The following is a 19,635-nucleotide window of genomic DNA, read 5'->3' on the forward strand; positions in this document are numbered from 1 at the left end:
GATTATACATCCCATCTGGGAACATCACAGGATCCCCCCCAGAGAGCAGAAGAAAATGGATGGATGGATGTATGGGTGTGTGGATGTTTGGATGAATGGATGGATTGGTTGATATAACCTGCTGTATTTTGACTTTGTGTGGCAGCAACCCTAACATCTGTGAGCACGTGAGTATGAGACTACATTTGTTTAAGCATAGATGATGAAGACTTTTTTCATCAATCTTTCATTCCTTAGCTGTCTCTTTGTGTCTCTGCCTTCCTTGAAGGTCTCTGGTGGGGTGTGTGGATTTTTTTTTGGTTAAAAATATGAAGCTGTTTCTAGGCAGTTCTGTACCACTTTGGTCTTAATCTAAGTCCATGCTGAGATCTCTTGAAAGGAGGAATACTAAGACGGTTTTATTAAAAGTGGAGAAGCAGCTCTCAAGATGAAACCAAAAATGATCTAAGACCAACTTCCACCGGTTTATTCATTTTCATACTTTTTATGTGCCAAAGTGAAATATTACCTAAAAAAGGGAGAAAGGCGAATTTCTCTGCAGTTATCAATCCTGCCTCTATGGTTGTCTTGACAACTCAGCAGCCTCAAGCCGAAGCCTGCTGTGTTGAAAAACACAAACAGTCAGAAACCTAATGTTATGTCATAGAAAAATATATGAATGTTGTACATGCTCCCCCTCAACACATATTCACACTCACCTTCTCTGCTCATCCGTCTGTATCACTCATACTGGGTTTGTTATTGTCTCATATTCAGATCTATTTTTATACCAGCAGTGAGAACTCCTGCACAGGCAGCATGCTATTCTGGAAAATGAGTTTATTCATATCATACTCACCCTTATTTATTCTCATTTATAGATATAGGTTCATTCATGATTTATTTATAGGCATTATTCATGGCAGTGCATACTAATGATACAGTGTTAATCTCTTGTTTAATTTCTAGAGCAAGTATTTCCCTTTGACTAAATGAAACTGCAACACTCTTAGATCTTACCATAACAGTATTTAAAACTTGAGGTGCATAGAAACATTTATGAAGAGCATTATTTTAATCTGTAATATGTAATATGTACATCCATCAGTCATTTACATATGTCCATCAGAATCCAAGTATGCTAAACAAAGAAAACGTAAACCTAAATTGTAGCCTCACATTATTGAGTAAAAGCTAATGAGAGATACATTGAGCAATTACTTTTTTTAGGTGATACAGTGAATATGTTGGTATGTCAAGCTTAAATTAGGACTGAATGAAATATATATAAATGTAAATTTGACCTTCACCTGCTTTCTATATTGTCAGACTATGCATCATTTGGCAAAAAAACTACGTGCATAACCATCATCCTTTTTTACACAATCCAAAGTAACATTACCTCATAAATAATGTTGGTCAAACAGAAATCAACATTAACCCTCCTGTTCTGTTCGTTTCTCTGGGACAACAATAAGGTTCCTGGGCCAACTTGACCCGGGGCATATTTAATTATCCAAAAGTGTCAGAACCCCCAAAAATCCATAATGATATATAAAAAACATAATGTTAAAACTTTTTTTAATGTACATTGGAAAGCCCTTAATATAAATACAATAGTTTTACATGACATAGATTTTTGTTTATTTTAAGTGTATGCCTTGATCTCCTTGTTTGTGTCACTCTCATCCCCAGTGACATGTCTGCATCAGAGCAGACTTTCATTCCCACCACAGGTCTCCTCTTCATCAGTGGCCCTCTCCACTCAGGCAAGACCCAGCGAGTCTGTCTGTAATTACTGCCTCTACTTGAGAGGAATACCAACGGGCATGCAGACACACACTGGGAGAAACAACAACAACAACAAAAACGACAACAACAGGTTTCAGTCCAATCCACCTTTCCATGACTTCAAAAACATCTGGGGCCTGCTGCAGCAGCATCCATCTAGCGGGTTGAAACTTCTAATGAACAAATCATTACTTTGAGGACGCGACTCTTGTCGTGTGCAGAATATTTTCGTCCAGTTGAGCCAGCCTTTTTATTTATCCCTCTGGCCTGTCCGTGGCTCTCCTCAGACACAGACACATGGCTGTCAGAGAAAGCTGTGAGCCCTCTGTGCAGCCTGGAGATGAGTCCTTTAATTAAAGAACCAGAGAAGGGTGGTAGGAACTCAGGCTGGACACTTCACCTCCCCAACACCGTATGGCAGGCCATGTGGCGGCATGGGACTGGATTTGCCAAGCATGGTGTCCAACAAAGGAAATCAAAAGTTGGTGGGTAATATGTGACCTGGAATGAGTAATGTTTTTGCAGAACTACAGAGAGGAAAAACTAATACCCATATGTACGGGTGCATTTATTTGATGGTGCTGTGAAGTGGATTACTGCCTAACTGATGTTTTTTTAGTGTATGATAGCAAAGCATCTATCTTTTCCAAGTCTGAGTCTTCAATGAAGGTTAAGAGGTAGCCAAACAATGTAAACGTGTCATTTGATGGTTAGCTAATTAAAAAATACACTTAACAATGATTTCTGCAGTTAGTGCCAATAGCAGGAATCAATTCAAGCTCTGCAATCATTAGTGCCACATCAGAATGCATTTTTCAGACACAAGGAGGATCTTGATTTACAATAATTAGAAGTGTTTTTTATATAAGTGATTGCTCTTTGTTATTATTCGAGAGCTGTAGCATTTACCGAATTATGAAGTGTTTTCACAAGGAAAGCTCTGTCATAAATCATCATGATAATTGTGCCCTTGAGCTTTTCCAGAATCTCCCACCTGCAAATTCTCCATGGATGTGAGCTAGGGCCTGTCCATACAAAAATAGATTACAAACTCCAAATAGAGCTACACTCACTCATCAGTATACAGTGCAGTTATAATGGTGGTGGGCAGAGAGTCTACCCACACGTTTCTGCAGCTCAACACACTAAAAGTGATATTATTCTGGTGCCTACAGTAATGGCACTGTGCATGGCAGCATGTGGAGGGGGTCGATCCGTTATCTGGGAGCACCATCTGGGGCTGTCAGCCGAAGCTGCCACTTAGCTGGCCTAACACAATCACCCCATCAACTCTCGCCGACAATTGGAGCTTCAGCAGTCCCCTTCAAGTTTATGTGACATGCCAGAAAACTCTAGTAAGGCAGCAATGTCTTGAAATAATTAAACTCACCAGAGACTCAAATTATGAAGATTATCTGTATGTCACTATGGCACAGTGGCCGACTTTTCTGTGTGAGAGTCTTGAAGATTTGAGGTAAAATGTTGCTGGTTAACATTTTAGAGGTTATTTTCCATGATGCATCATCTATCCTGAGCAGTCAGACCTGCCTCACCAACAAACACTAGGTGGAGCCAAACTCCACTGCTCAAGACAGAGCAAATAATACATTAAACTCTATGTATTTATATTGAGAAAAATGTACATCAGTTACACTGCTTATTTATGCATATTTAATTGGGAAAACATACCAATCATCTTTTCTTGAAGAAATTTGAGCTGAAAATTATAATTAAGATTGGATGTAGCTGGAAGTATTGCTTTCCAGAAAAGGTGTCTCAAGTGTTTCAACAATGACTTTGAATATTTCATGCAGAAAACATGTCAGCAAAATTCAATGAACACACGGTTTAAATAACTCCCGGTGTAATATAATGAGAAAAACTAAAATTAGGGCTAAATATTAGAGATAGTGGTGGTCGACTGATATCAGTTTTTCAAGGGCCGATAATTAGAGAGCAGGTTGGCCAACACCGATATCCTTTTGTTGTTGTTGTTTTATGTATTTGATAAATGCAACAATTTCAAAACAATAATTTGCAGACATTATTTGTTTTTATCTTAATCGGCCATGTGAGCAAAGGCATTGGCCGATGCCTATTGTTTTAAAATGCCACTTTATCAGCCCATCTCCCACATCCTTGATTATCTTGTTACAGTGGCACCTGTTCTGGACATGCCCCTGGTCAGGTCAGGGCTGATTTGGTATTGATTTGATGAGATGGGAGGCCACATAATATGATGCATGTGGTCGTGATGTTATGGATGATTGGTGTATGTAACTATAACAAGCTGGTCATGAGGCATGCAGAAAACATTGAAGAGATAAAGCAAAGAGCAACCATCATAGCCTCTTCATGAAGAAAGGCACCACCGTCTTCTAGGAAAGTTTCTATAAACCTTTGAGCAAATACTAACCACAAAGGAAAGCTTTAAAGAAATAATCAATACAGGATGTATCAGAGGTTGCAGGTTTAGGCTGTGATTTATGCTATTAATTTTTACTCACTCACTCTAGTCTGTATGGGTGCTTCTGCCTTTATTGTTTCTCCCCTTTTTTACTTGTTTCCCTGTGTCTCTATGAAATTTATATTCTCGAGTGCAGTGGTTCCCAAAGTGTGGGTCGGGACCCCCTGGGGGGTTGCGAGACACTAATCTAGGGTCGCAAGATGTCTTCCAGAATTATTATTCTTTTTTAAATGATCTAAAATTGCCTATATTACCCATTATTCTAAAAATATTGACAAAAATAGTTACATTTCAAAGAGAATCTTGCAAAATTAAAATTGTTTCATTAGTTTTCTGTCTTTCTGTGTTACCTGATGATTCCTAAGGTTAGAGGAGGTTAACAATTAACTAATAAAAGCATCAGTAGCAGCAAGTTAATTCACAGAACCATAGGAAATACAGCCAGGTGTGCATGTAGGTGCTTCATTTTCTGCAAAACAGCTAAATGAGGTATGAAACAACATTTATTCACTGTGAGTGGGATCGTGAGTCCTTGGCACCTATATTTTGGGGTCGCGGGCTGAAAAGTTTGGGAACCCCTGATCTAGTGTATGTGGAATCTTTAGTGAAAGTCTTGACTAACAAAATAAAAGGATTAATATTTACAACTAGGACTGTCTGTTTTTAGATCATGATCAATCACTGAATTTCAACAGTTAATCACATTTTTCATTGCATGTTTTAAATTTGAATGTTTAAAATTTGGGGTGCTACGTCATGCAATACTTACTGATGTCTTTGTTTGGGAATGAAATGAAATGTACTGTGTAATCTTGAATCTTAGGTTATTAGTCTGGTACCACATCTTAGAGGTCAGTCTGTGGGGATACACACTCCAAATAGTGCTCTGCTGGCTTGGTTGGCTACGATGTGGTTGTCTGCTGAGGAGTCTGATTAGCTACCCCTGTATGCTTACCTCATAGGAAGTAGCCTAAATCTAAAGTACATCAGTGACATTTTGGGCAAAGTGCATAATATTATTTTTGACTCGTCAGCTGAGCCATCTGGGAGTTTTTTTAAGTGACATGTGCCGCACAAAAGCACAGTGATGTCATTATTTGGCATCAGGACGGCAGCTGAAAGTATGAAGATGCTGTGGCAAAAAGTTTCCAAATAGCACACAAAAATAAAACGTTATTTTCATACCTGAATCACATCACGATCAACGCATTAATGCTGACAGCCCTATTTACTACATAATCTATTATTTACACCAGTTACACAAAGCAAATATGACAACACTCAAGCTCTGTTTAAGTCAAAAACATAAGACCTCTTAGTGAGTAAAAAAAAACCTTGATGTAAATAGAATAAAGCAGCCAAAGTGCTAAAAGACATGATATCAAGACATTTCAAACATGCAGGGAATTAGTGGTTTCATTTAATCCTCTGAAAGGCAAAAAATCTTATCACATAAAATGTGTCATACATTAACTTTTAGTCACACACATGCTGAGCTCAGAGCAACGGAATAGCAGTCATGATCAGGTTTAATTTCCAATCAATACATATATTGTGCTTTAGTATAACGGTGTTAAAGCAGCTGCAGAACCTGTGAATCATCATCTACCCTGCCATAATGAACATCAACAACTCAAAAAATACGTCTGGGTAACAACTCCCAAGACTTGTTTTAATACAAATAGATACTGAAGGTACTGATCTCATGAATGCATGAAGAGTGACTTAAATACTTAGTGATTTATCATGTTTGCCCTTGATCTTGAAGATGATTTAAAAAAGAGGCAAAAAGAGTGTGTCAATGAAACAGTGATTTATACCATCACCTCTTCTGTCTCCACAAGGAGACAATGTGACACTGGAGCAGATTCCAAATGCAGCATGTAGACATACATGCAGAAATACACTACGTGTCCGAGGCAACACCAAACTCAAGTTGTACAGAACTGAAGTAGTTCATACTTCTGTGTGTCTCAACCTCTTGTATGTTTTAGCGTTACCTTGTCAGAATACTGCAAGCATTTATTAAAAAAAAAACATCTCACAGTGCCAGTGCAGAAATGTTTAGGACCCTCTTCTATACTCTTCTGCGTCATCTGACCCGGGAGCGCTTGACAACAATTGTACCAGCGACCATGTCATACACAGTTCTGTTGTGCTGGAAGAACAGAAGAGTGATGAAGGCCGGGAAAAAGAAGGCAATGGAAAAGTTCTTGTTTAAGGCTCGGACAGTTGATCTATAGAGATAGACAGAGACAGGGGTTTAAATAAAAACACCACACACAAATTTGTTTGCATTCAGTGTTAAAATACTGATAGGTAACCTTTAAATCAACAACTTACGCAGACAGAGAGACATTAGTTGCTGGCACTACAAGCACCCTGTTAGGCTGAACCAGAACTGATGAGTCACATGTAACAACTCTGAGTCCAACCAGAAACTTCCCTGGAGTTGCTCCTCCTGCTCCCCAAATGCAAATAATCTGAAGGGAAAACAGTGGAAGAGTTGTCAATCAACAGCATGGGAGCTTTTCCAACATTCACAGACAAACATTTGAGGATCAAGATTAAAACCACTGTTTCAGGATATTTAAGTACACCTGAAGCCTTATTCAAGAGTGCTTACCTCATAAAAACACACTAATATCCGATACACAAGTGCAACAAGCATCATTTTCTGTAGCTCCTCCATAGATGTGTCTTCATCTATTTCCTCCACTATGAAATGCATGGCAAACTTGGAAACATCTCTTTATAAAAGAAAGGACAATATTTTAAGACAGGGTCCAACTTGTCTGTTTAGAGTTTCTTGTAGGGATAAAAAATGAGGTCTAATAATCACATCACATACACACTACTACTTACAGAAATTACATGAACTCACTTGATTCCACTGAGGTGCATAATACTGATGATTATGGTCGCTTTAATGAAAAACAAAATGAAGAAATCCACCATCTCAGCCAGTAGTCTTTGGAGTGGTGAAGGAATACTATACTCCCGACCTGATGAAATAAAGCATGACAGTAAGGTTACAGTGAAAAAGAGACAGTGCACATGCACACCTATGATTGATACTACTGTTAGTCTCCACCCTGCAAGAAAGGCTTTACCTTTCAACTTAAGAATAACAACAAACAGCCAATGTTGATAATCAAAGCTCCTTGAAAAGTCTGTCTCTGTGTTTCACAGGTTTAGTGATGAGTCTTTGCAAGTAGTCGTGTTTTGTTTGGTGTTAATAATGATATATTCCTGCTTTGCATGTAACCAGTATACTAAAGCGCCAGTATGAACACTTTGCCGATTTATTAATATGTGAAATTACTCCAAGATGTCAACTTAGTATCCTGAAGTACTGAGTGAACATATCATGGTACCTCTCTATTGTTTAATCTGCATTCAAACTTTATAACACGTATATCAAGACCGTCTGTATCATTATCAGTGGTGGACAAAGTACACAGCTTCATTATTAAAGCCAAGTATAGATCCTCCATGTCAAATATTACTCCAATACAAGTGAAAGTTGCTCTGTCAGATTATTACTTGAGGTAAAGTACTGAAGTAGGGGAGAACGGGGTTGGTTGTCACACGGGTTGGTTGGCACACGGGTTGGTTGGCACACTCGTTATATCTCGCCACCAGATGGCGCTGTCTCTCAAATTGGGGTATGGACATTTCCAGAATTAGGATCAGAGCTCACCTACATAGTCTTCTCTGGAGTAAGACAGCTGAACTTGAGGTGAGAGGACTTTTTGTGTTTTTCATGTCAAATTGTAAATATTCAGCTCCTCAGTATTTTTCTTCTAGGCTTTTAAACGATGGGTTTATAACAAAACAAGTGTTACCCTTACAAAGTGTGAGGGGAAAGCTATAGTTTAGATTTTTATTAGCTAGCCAAGTAGTTGTTAGATGATTGTTAGCCTTGATGCTAGCAAAAAATTCCAGTAGGGGTTGGTCGTCACATTCTCTTTGGGGTTGGTTGTCACATGTAACAAACAGTTGAGTAGACCATTATTGTTCGGCCTATTTGTTTTGTTCTTTATGTCGTTTTATAGGCTGGCCTAAAGATGTGTTTCCTGTTCCTTGCTCATTTTATGTTAAAATGCATTAAGTTATGTAGGCCTATCACTTGTCAGTGCAATTAAACTTTCAAATTTAGTTCTGCCTTCTTGCCTTTTTTAAAAGATTTTTCCCATTAAAATACCATTGTGACAACCAACCCCATAGTGTGTGACAACCAACCCCATAGTGTGAGACAACCAACCCCATAGTGTGTGACAACCAACCTCATAGTGTGTGACAACCAACCCCATAGTGTGTGACAACCAACCTCATAGTGTGTGACAACCAACCCCATAGTGTGACAACCAACCCCATAGTGTGTGACAACCAACCTCATAGTGTGTGACAACCAACCCCATAGTGTGTGACAACCAACACCATAGTGTGTGACAACCAACACCATAGTGTGTGACAACCAACCCCATAGTGTGTGACAACCATCACCATAGTGTGTGACAACCAACCTCATAGTGTGTGACAACCATCCCTGTGATGGGGTTTGGTTTTTGATAGTTAATTGCCTCTTTGTTACAATGAGTTGGAAAATGAGAGGGATACACATTTCAAACACCTTAAGCTTCAATTTAATGTAGGAATGACTATTAAAGATGTTTTGATGATGAGCAATCATCAAAACAGTAAAAAGTGTGACAACCAACCCCGTTCTCCCCTACTTGCTTTCAAAAATACTTAAGTATTCAAAGTACTTCTGAGGAGGCATCAGTATCAGTTTTAGTCTGTTTCTCAGCCAGTTCAAAACTCCTCACAGTGCCTCTAAGTACAGTACTCAAGTAAATGTACTCTGTTACTGTCCACCACTGGTACTGAGTGAACATATCATGTTACCTATCTATCGTTTAATCTGCATTCAAACTGTATAACACTTATATCAAGACCGTCTGTATCCTTATATGTAGATCAGAGCTACCTAACACCTGGTCACCTGGTCTCTGAGCGTTCCCGTTCTCCTGTGGCTGTTGCTGCTGCGGCTGAGCGGACCCCGCAGCCCCGCCTGCTGCCTCGCCTGTCCGGCTGCTCAGAGAGCTGACAGCGGGGCCATAAGGCGATAACGGCAGGACAAACGGGCTGTTGAACCAGTTTTGGGCGTTAATGTCAAACCCTGCCGTCGGTGTCCCACTTGCTGCCTGTAAATAATAAGGACAAGACATGGCTGACGCTGCCATCCAGCCCTGCCAGTTCACATATCCTGTGTAGTACTGCCACATCCACGCCTGCAGTTTCTCGCAGTACTCCGCTGTGGCGCGGCTCTGGACGGTTCTCTTCTTCCCTTCGACATTGTTCTCGTTGCCGTTGTTTGGAATAACATCGTCTTTGAGGGAGTCAACTCTGTTAGCTACAGGATTATTCTTTTCTTTATCGACTTCCATGTTTGTGTTTTCCTTGTCCGCCATGTTTGATGATGGCGTCACGGAACGTACGACGTCTTCCGGATCATTTTATTTGGAAAACTAGTTTGCGTTGATTTTATGGTGAATATCACCGTCGACGAAGCTCCACAATGAAGTATCTAAAAGATATATCAATTGAAATGTTGATTTTTTTTTTAATACTGGAATATTTCAAGAAACCGTTGACAGTTTTACATCAAAACATGACCATCATGCACCCCCCTCTAGAAAAAGGAATGGTACAGTCCATACCAGCTATCACCATAATGTACCGCAGGAGGACCGCAGGAGGGCAGCAGTGATGCGAGAGACTGAGGGACACTGCAGTGAGATTATGGCTGGTTTCGAAACAGCCTGCTACATAATAAGTTTGAATTTAGTATGTAGTATAACCTTTTTATTTACAGTCTATGAGTATGACCATAGACTGTAAATGGCCGCTCTGTTGGATCTTTTTTTAATTTTCTTTATTTTTTTTATCAACAAAATCAATTTACAAAACATTGTGCCCCCCGCCGCCCAATAATGCTAGGGCTTTCTTTGCAGATCATATTTGTTAATCAAGTTGAACAATTTGGGCTGCACAGTAGTGCAGTGGGTAGCCCTGTTGCCTCACAGCCAAGCGGCAACCTCCGGTCTAAAAATATGAGTCAATGCGGAAGTGTTAAAAGCTGCAGTTCATCGAGGATCCGCTTGAGGCTGGCTCCGGAAGTACCGGAAGTCACATACACATGAATGGGGAAAAGACGATCTTTGCAGCAGAAATAAAAATGTTTACAGCCTGGTACAAAAGATGAGTGTAGTCTAAATAGCTAATTTCTCGATGTCCTCTCACTGTGAGGGGGGTGAATTTTTTTCTAATTCGGCAATTTCGAAGATATTGAGATTACCAGTCTTCCAATGAGAGGCACAGCTGCCTGTGGGAACACTGCAGCTGTTGGCTAGGAGGCTCAAAGCCCGCCTCTTTACGTCACACTGGCTCAACAGAAGCAATATGGCTGCCGCAGCCGATTGGTCTCAAAACAGCTCTTCAGAAACAGACTGGTGACGTCACGGATACTACGTCCATATTTTTTACAGTCTATGCTCACAGCTAGAAGGTTTCTGGTTTGGAGTTTGCATGTTCTCCCACTGGGATAGGCTCCAGCCCCCGTGACCCCTAACGAGATAGGGGTCAAGATTGGATGGATGGATGGATGGATGGATGGATGGATGGATGGATGGATGGATGGATGGATGGATGGATGGATGGATGGATGGATGGATGGATGGATGGATGGATGGATGGATGGATGGATGGATGGATGGATGGATGGATGGATGGTTTTCATTATTTTAAAGGCTTTAGTGAAGGAGAGAAACTCATTGTAAAACATATAAAACATAGGATTTCCTCCCTGAGCCCTGAGTTCTTGACTTAATTGACGTCACCTGGAAAGTGATTGAGGAGGCTGTAAGGGCTCAAACTCTATAACTTGGAATGGGACAGCAATTTGCAACTTCTCACGTAACTTGCATGATGTCATGTAGACCACCTTAGCGATACTAGGAATTTTTTATTGCACAATTTTTACTTTCCTCAAATTCAAGGCGCTTAAAGGACGGACTGCCTGATTGTCATGTGATACAGGCTCTTACCGTACAGACTGCTTTTAAGCTAGCCTTAGCATAAGGGAATTACACAGAGGCTGTGTTCGAAGCCGCCTACTATAATAGCAGTACATACTGATTTGGCTGAAATTCAGCATGTAGTATGTAGTATGTGAACAAGAGCAAAATCTGCAGTATGCCAAAAAAACCCAGATGCGTACTGATTCGCGAAATTTCACAGTATGCATCAGACCAGTCTTCATCGCGTACTGTTTCCCATAATGCACAGCACTCGTTCCGCTTTTCTTTTTTTTTTCTTTTTTGACGGGGGGAACTCCGTTTGTAGGTGCTGTGAAATTATTAAATTCCATATAAACCACTTCCTAATTTCCAGTGACGTCTGGCTCAGCATACTGCAGACCAAACCCAACAGAACAGTCATGCTACGTACCTACTGCCTACTACATTCGTAGGGTAGTATGTAGCAGGCCGTTTCAAAAACAGCCATAGTTCATAGCATTGTGACGTAAAACATATGATTCCCAGGGTAAGCCCGCAAGCTTTGAAGGGTAAATGAGTACCGAAACATGAAATAAAAATCAGTAAAAAAGAAGCATTAAAGTTGCAATGAAATTTACAGGCAAAGAAGTTTGCCTGTAAAGTGCTGCCCCATCCACAGTTATAGAGTTTGAGCCCTTACAGCCTCACTTTCCAGGGGACGTCAATTAAGTCAAGAAGGGCTCGGGACTCTGGGAGGACATTGAGATAGGGCCTATGTCTTATGTCTTCAGGTTCATATTATGACATTTTTTAAATCAGCAAATAACTCATAAAACTCTTCATAAATTCACTCGGGGCCTGCAGACATAAAATGCCAATTAATAAAGACAATTGTATACAATGTCGATTGTAGTTCAATATAAACGTGGTAGTGAAAGTGTAGTGTAAGATAGGTCACTAATAGTTCTGGTTTAAGTTATTTTTCTTGTCCTTCTGGAGTCTTTAATGGGGATGTTCCAAAACATTACATTTAATTTCCCATGGTATGCTTCCTAATCAGAAATGAAGCTGAAAAGAAAGGTCCTCATTCACTGGCTTCTTTTAAGACATAAGCTCATTCAACTTGGATCATGTTTCTCTGAACTTCACTGTATGGTGTGATGTGAGTTAAAAGGGATACAATTATTTCAAAGGAGGTCTGCTTCTTCGAGCCTGAACCCATGCACAACCCCAAGCAAGCTAAATCCCTAACAATAGGGTATTCAGGAATCTAAAGCAAGTTAGGGTGAACTTAAGGTCACTACAATTCCTCCAAGTTGCGCATGTGTACAAATATTTTTAGAGCAACTCATATTATAAACTGCTAATACTAAAGCACAATATTCATCAAAACATTTAAAAATATAATAAAAAATATCTTATTCGGGACATAGCTTAACTCCTGGAAACTGTGTTCATGGTCTCACATAATGTGGCACTAAACACAAGGGATCAGCTTTTCATTAGTCAGTACACTTTGTTGCCCGAGCACCACCCGGGGTCAAAACATTTCACTCAAGCCTTGAAATCTTGTGGAGAATTCAGACCTCAACCTACTGCCCCAAAGAACCCTAATTAAAACAAATTATGTGCACTTGCTTGAACTCTACATCTAAGACAAGAGGCTTGGCACAAATGAGAGGTCACCACTCTGACCACAAGCAGGGATTTGGCCTCCCATTCACCAGTCACCCACATCATTGTCACAAGAGTGCTGCCCTGATATCAGGACATGTTGCTTTTCTTTGTTGGAACAAAAAGGCCTTGTCACAAGAGGGCTGCCCCAATATCAGGACAGGTTGCTTTTCTTTGTTGGAACAAAAGACTTTGGTAAAGCTCCTTGCCTATGTCTAATAACCCTAAGACTTAAGAATGACTTGCCATGTTTAACGTTTGCAACTGGCCATGGTCTCCAAAAGATCTTAAAACTACTAAAAAGCATCTTTGAGGCAAATTCCAAATCAAAACTAGATCCCAACAAACCTCTAAATCAGGGTTTAAAATTAGGGCTTAATGTTTTCACTGGTATAGACACATGACAATATCCAGGACACAATTTCTGTAAATTATAAAGCTTATTTCAAGCTCTACTTGCTGAGATGCTCAGATGAACCTTTTAAAAGATGCATCAATAAGTTTACAAAAAGTATAATCTTCAATTTCAAGCCCATGACAAAGTAAAAACTTTTTTTAATCACATCTGCTTGGTCTTAGCAACATCATGTCACCCCAGGAAAGTACACTGTTTAAGTCAGAGTCAGACACACAGACTTCAGCGTCATGATTCAGACTTTATTGGCATGCTTGGCAGAAGCACATCGATTTGGTGTCTTGATGGTCCCGGGCTCAACGACCTAGATGTTCAAACAAATCAAGCCCCCTTCTCATAGGTCCTCACTGCAACAACGTCATCCATGATACATTTCTGTTGAGACAATGTTTGAAAAGTTACAATGACAAGCCACAACCATCTACATAAAGGGTAACTAACATAAACACCATCAAAGTATCAGGTCCAATTAAGGCTTAACTTTTATCATCCCAATTACTCACAGCTGTCAGTTTCCCGTCCTGAAGCTCTCGTTCTAGCGTCGTCTTCTTGCCCTCCCACGCCTGCAGCTGCACAAGTTTGCCATTCTCCAGAGTGAATGTGGTCTGAAATCATGTTGGGCTGTTAGAATGACACACAGGCACGCAAATACTATCATATTTTATAAAAATTACCTACCATTGTTTTTCGACCATCCGCGGTGGTCTCTTCAAACTCCTCGTTCAGCTTAAACTTGATCTCTGTGGTCTTGAAAGTTGTCTCAGACTTCAATGAAATCACGCCGGAATCTTCCACGCTGATCACCAGGTTCGGCTTTGCCATGTTGCCCATTTGTCGAGTGGCGAAGCCCACACCTTAAACACAATTAAGGTCTAAATTATAACACTGCCAATATTAATTATGCAGTGCTGCAACTGCTTTACACGACTGTCTTGCTTATTTGCTTAAACTCCTACAACAATTAAACGCATCATTCAACAACAGCCTTCTCAGGGTGCAACAATGTTATCAGCAATTAAAAGTGAGCTTACCAATTGCCTTCATGTATTCATCAAAGTTCTCGCTGGAGGCCAGAGTCCAGTTTCCTACAAACTGTTCAACCATGATAAAGAAGAAAACTCAGTCCACTACACAAAGTCAAGATATCAAAAGTTATTCACTCTCACTGGTGGAGCGCTGCGAGGGACTGACAGGCTGAGTAAATTACATATTTCAAGCCTGGCCGACCACGTGCCTGATTTAGGGCTAACCAATCAAAGAGTAGTGGCTCCCGTTGTCCTGGAAACCAGAGGATCAGTGGGCGTGTCTATAAATCTGATTTTGATGTTGTGTTTGATAGAAGTGAAATAAAAACTGAGCTTTTAGGGTCTGCTGATACAAGCACGGAGTTTTGGGGAAGTAGAAAATGTTGAAAGAAGTGGAATGATAGGATTTGAGGCTGTAAGTCGAGCTTGTAGAAGAAACAGATGTTTTTCTTCTTATATTGTCGTGCTCTGACCAAAAAGAAAAAAGATTATTCATGTAATGCTCACACTTTCTCTTGTTGGGGGTTTGCCTTCTTTTCCACACTTCTGGCTATGAATCAAATTGTTGTTAAAAGAAAATGAAAAGAGTCAGATATCCACAAAGCTGGGTTATTCTTTTTTCCCCTCTATTGTATCTAAGAAAGTTATTTTAAAACACTGGAAAGCTACTTGTCCTCCCTCACTTAAACACTGGAGTAATTAACTGCCATATTATTTGAAATTGGAAAAAACAATAGCCTTTGAAAAGAACAAGATATTTCATTTTGAAAACATATCGGGTAAAGTATTACACGCACTTTGTTCATACGTTTTAGTGAGAGTAGCGCAAAATTTGAAATTTGATTTATGATCAAAGATTTTTCTGTTATTTCATCTATTTTTATTTTTATTTTTTTAACAGATAACATTTAAAGAAGAAAAAATATGAAATTATAGAGGTCGAGCTTGTCGGTGTGAGTTAATGTTTGTCCTCTTTTTTTTCTCTCTCTCTGTTCTGTTTGTGGATCTTGTTTTTGTTTGTTTGTTGTTTTGTGTTACTGTTAATTTAATTGTCCCCTGTGTTTTATTTTTGTATTGTTTTATTGTTTTATTGTTTATTTGCTTTGGTTTCATGTGTATAAGTTTAAATGTGAATTTAAAAAATTATACAAAAAAATAAAATATAAAAGGAAAACGGAGGAAACAGACTGTTGCTTTTGATATCAGCTAACTGATAAAACAAGATTTGCAATACAGCTCATCTTATATTTTCAGATTCATACCTATATTCCCCCCTCTCACACTTACAACGAAGAGCCAATTTTCATCAAAGTAAATAAAAAATCTTATATATCTAAAACAAATTATCACATCACCTTGAACCATAGGAAGATAGGAGGTAAGAGCGCCTCTCCATTTCCCAGTGAATAGTAATACTGGATTTGACCAGTAGATGGCGCTAGTGAAATGCAAATAAAAGGTTCTGTCCATACCTGAGCATTTCAGCATACTTTGCCAAACATGTCAGAGCGTACTGTCACGCAATATTTAAAAAACACATCTTTATTGCATTGATGTTAATTACTAATGTAAATGTTCTTTTTATATCACTTGTAATAAATTTACAATTGAGTGGCCTGCTTCCTAGATACATTTTCTTCAGGTATTTAAAGACGTTTTTTGATGGGCAATCTGTACCTATGCCAAACTGTTCTTACGTCACTGAAGCAAAAAATATATCATTGGATTTCTGTCCCCAAAAAAATGAAGTAGTCAGGTACTGCCCCCTAATGGTCTGAGTAACATATTACAGGAGGTCACTCTAGAGCTGGCCTTTGAAACAGGCATCCAAAAATACCAACCTAAAAATACATAATCAAAAACTGGTCAGGCTTATTTTCCTTTCGTTTTGCTGTTTGAGGAGCTTTCTTGATCTAATTCAAGTCTTCGCCTTGGTAACAGAATTTATCCCAAATAAGGGGTCATCAAGTACAGGTTTCACATAATGTCTAGGCTATCTTTAATTCTTTGATTATATATTTAATAAAGGGAGTTAACATAAACTCCAGTATTATAAAAACTGCTTGCAGTGATATTGTTTTATTGTAATCAAACAAACAAGGTGGCAAGGCCTTTACGTCCTATTTTTCATTTCACCCTTATTCAGTTGTCAGCTATAAACATTTAAGTTCATGAGTGCTGCTAAAGAATGTCTCAAGGAGATCAAAGTGGGAAAGAGCGCACAGACGGACATGATGAGAGCAAATCAGATTTAGATCCTATGAATTCCCTGTGACATCTCCTCTGTGGATTAAAACAGGGAGTCCTCTGACTGCCTCCCACAGAGCATTAAGTTCACATCTGAGTCCTAAATGAGTCTATCAGAGTGTATTAGGGAGCTGAGTGGTGCTGTATAAATTCACTTGAAAGTGATTAGACGCTTTTTCAAGTTACGGTATTTTTAAATATAAATGCCTGAAAATTAAAGATAGTTTGATGTTCAACTGGAGTAAATTATTCAAAAACAGAATAAGTTGTTACTGGTTTAACACACAGTGTGTTCTCTGTGCAGTGGACCTTTGCATGTCCAATTTTGTTCTGAGATTAAAAGCTATAAAACGGGATTGGAGTTGTAGATTATGGCTCTTATCATAAGCCTAGTATGGACAACATTTGTAAAATCTCTTACTTTAATTCCTGATTCTGATGATGAGTAACTCACCTTACTCTTTCCACTCTTCTCCTCCAACTGCTGCACCTTCTGCTTGTTTGTAATTTTTTTTTCTTCTTTCTTTCTTTTTTTAATTATTTATTTATTGTTTTTCTTTCTTTCTTTTTCCCTGTTGTGTGACTGTGTGTGTAGTGTGTGTCCACCAGCCTCCGTACAGTCTGGACCTGAACTGATGGGGCGGGGGGGGGGGGTCAAGACATTACTGTAATCCTGTGCCTTATTATTCAAAGCAACTTGACATTGTCTGTTAAAATGTTCAAAACTTAATAAAAAACAGTTTAAAAAAAAAAGAAAAAGAAACATAAGCCGAGTATGGATTCAGCAATAACTGAGCTCCTTTGGTTATAAGAATGCAAATAACAGAGTTTCTCAATATAGGGGGCAGTGAAGTATCCTCTTGGAGCCGTTTAATCCTGTTCACTCTTCAATCACGTATTTTGTTTGGTCCTTCATGCCACAGTAGTGTCAGTCTGTCTTGTTTTTGAAAAAAAGGCTATAGTTTTATGAAAACTAATCCATCTGTTGACATTTAACTTGTATTCCTGGCTTCCTGAGGTGGACTCTCTTTTATTAAGCTGTATCTGAGCTTGATGCATTATGCAAAACAAGTTGTCACATGGCTGTAATATTAGATTTCATGCTTTCACATGCATTCATTTTTCTGTCACTTCAATGATAAAAGCAACGATGTCATGCTCCGTTCTGTGATATATCATGAAATGTTGACTACCGATCCAGTTAGCTATACTTGTTGTGTTATCAAGGGGTTCTCTGCACACATACAGGTGCCATCTAGCAGAGGCAGAGCCCGTAATGAACATGAACTCTGGCTGGCAGCCCCACAGAAGTTCTTTCCTCCTGGTTTTCATCAACACTTCAGCCTCCATTGATGGGAGAACAGTGGCCATGGACAAAAGCTGTATATACTGTACAAACACAGCTCTGAGCGGCAGCACACTGACTCATTCTTCGGTGTGTGTGAGAACGGAGGGGGACCCCTTTCAGCTCCTTTGTGTTGGTGTCTGTCAACAGTGTAGTTGGAGGCAGAGCCCATTGTGGCGGCCAGTGTTTCGTATTGACACAGGGCCTCGCTCAGCTTGTTCCCAGGGTCCAACCTGAGGACTCATGAATAATGGAGAGAGGATCCTCAGGCCAAGGGGGAGTTCACAAGTCTGGCTGAGCTTGTTAAAAACCTACAACTTAATATAGGGGCAGGTAAAACTTTGTTCACGTCTGATCTTGCTGCTGTTGGACTTTACTGCAACTCTCTGAAGCCAATAATCTGACACTGCGATAACCTGGCTGGGAGAGATGCAGTGCTGCATGAAACAGGAGAAATTCAAAGAGCACACTCATTCAAATATCACCCTTTTCTGTACCATGTTTTTTTTTTTTTTTACATTTTAGCACATGTTTGTTTTCTTCCTGTCTTAGCTATCACTGTCTTTCTATTCCAGGCAATCCATGGCCTGAGGAAGGGGATTCACTATCAATATAGTGATCTGAGCAAACTTTGTAGCATTGCCTGTCTTGTTCTTTACACAAAACATGTTCATAATCAGTTTTCATTTTAGACAAACCTCACAGAAATATTTACTCATTTTTAACCTGCTGCAGGTTTGTCTGGCACTTCTCCAAAAATGTGTTATGGCTGATGATTCTCAGTGACCTTTTTTGTCAAATATTTCTCCTGTTGAAATGTTTTTCTTGCCATCCCATGTTCCATTTTAAAGTACCTCCAGAATTGACCATATTCCCGTGAACTGAACGATTTAACGTTATCACCCTGGCTTGTTGGCACCAGAATAACTAGTCAGGGAATTTTTTTTATTTTTGTAGGCCAAGCGGCAACCTCCGGTCCAAAAAAATGAGTCCAATGCGGATGTGCTAAAAACTGCAGTTCATCAAGGATCTGCTTGAGGCTGGCTCCGGAAGTACCGGAAACCAAATACACACCCATTCAAGAAAGCCGATCTTTACAGAAGAAATAAACATGTTTACAGCCTGGTATAAAAGACGAGTGTAGTCTGGATAGCTCATTTCTCGATTGGCACACAGTTTTTTCTAACGCGGCAATTTCAAAAAATATTGAAATTACGAGTCTTCCAATGAGAGGCACAGCTGCCTTGAATGACAGGCAGGATCACTGTAGCTGTTCGCTTTGAGGCTCAAAGCCCGCCTCTTTACGTCACAATCACTCGACAGCAGCAATATTGCTCCCACCGATGATTGGCCTCAAAACAGCGTTTCAGAAAGAGATGGGTGACGTCACGGATACTATGTCCATATTTTATATAGTCTATGTTGTAGGCCTGTAATGCTTGTTGTATGTTGTGTCTAAGCTCTAGCACAGCCCCCCACCAGTAGCCAGGGCTGTAGCACCAGTTAATGGCTATGATCCTCAACCCCCCGATGTTGGGCGGCAGTAGCTCAGTCCATAGGGACTTGGCTTGGGAACCGAAGGGTCGCCGGTTCAACCAGTATGGACGAAGTTTGGCAAGTGAACTGGT

The 19,635-nt window shown here is 39.7% G+C and overlaps 2 protein-coding genes across 2 annotated transcripts; both read right to left on the reverse strand.

The window, feature by feature from the left end:
• Positions 1–5,637: 5,637 nt before the first annotated feature.
• On the reverse strand, positions 5,638–9,761 carry LOC117822275 (protein FAM8A1-like). Its single transcript, XM_034696920.1, has 5 exons — positions 9,246–9,761; positions 7,122–7,242; positions 6,864–6,987; positions 6,581–6,720; positions 5,638–6,474 (listed from the first exon to the last, which is right to left on the reverse strand). Exons 1-5 carry the CDS (start codon positions 9,712–9,714, stop codon positions 6,330–6,332), a joined length of 999 nt encoding a protein of 332 aa, XP_034552811.1. The 5' UTR covers positions 9,715–9,761; the 3' UTR covers positions 5,638–6,329.
• A 3,850-nt stretch (positions 9,762–13,611) lies between these two features.
• Positions 13,612–14,586, reverse strand: fabp4b (fatty acid binding protein 4b). Its single transcript, XM_034698467.1, has 4 exons — positions 14,422–14,586; positions 14,069–14,244; positions 13,894–13,995; positions 13,612–13,765 (listed from the first exon to the last, which is right to left on the reverse strand). Exons 1-4 carry the CDS (start codon positions 14,492–14,494, stop codon positions 13,712–13,714), a joined length of 405 nt encoding a protein of 134 aa, XP_034554358.1. The 5' UTR covers positions 14,495–14,586; the 3' UTR covers positions 13,612–13,711.
• Between the last annotated feature and the right edge of the window lie 5,049 nt (positions 14,587–19,635).

Source organism: Notolabrus celidotus, chromosome 12 (genome assembly GCF_009762535.1).
Source record: "Notolabrus celidotus isolate fNotCel1 chromosome 12, fNotCel1.pri, whole genome shotgun sequence".
NCBI lineage: Eukaryota > Metazoa > Chordata > Actinopteri > Labriformes > Labridae > Notolabrus > Notolabrus celidotus.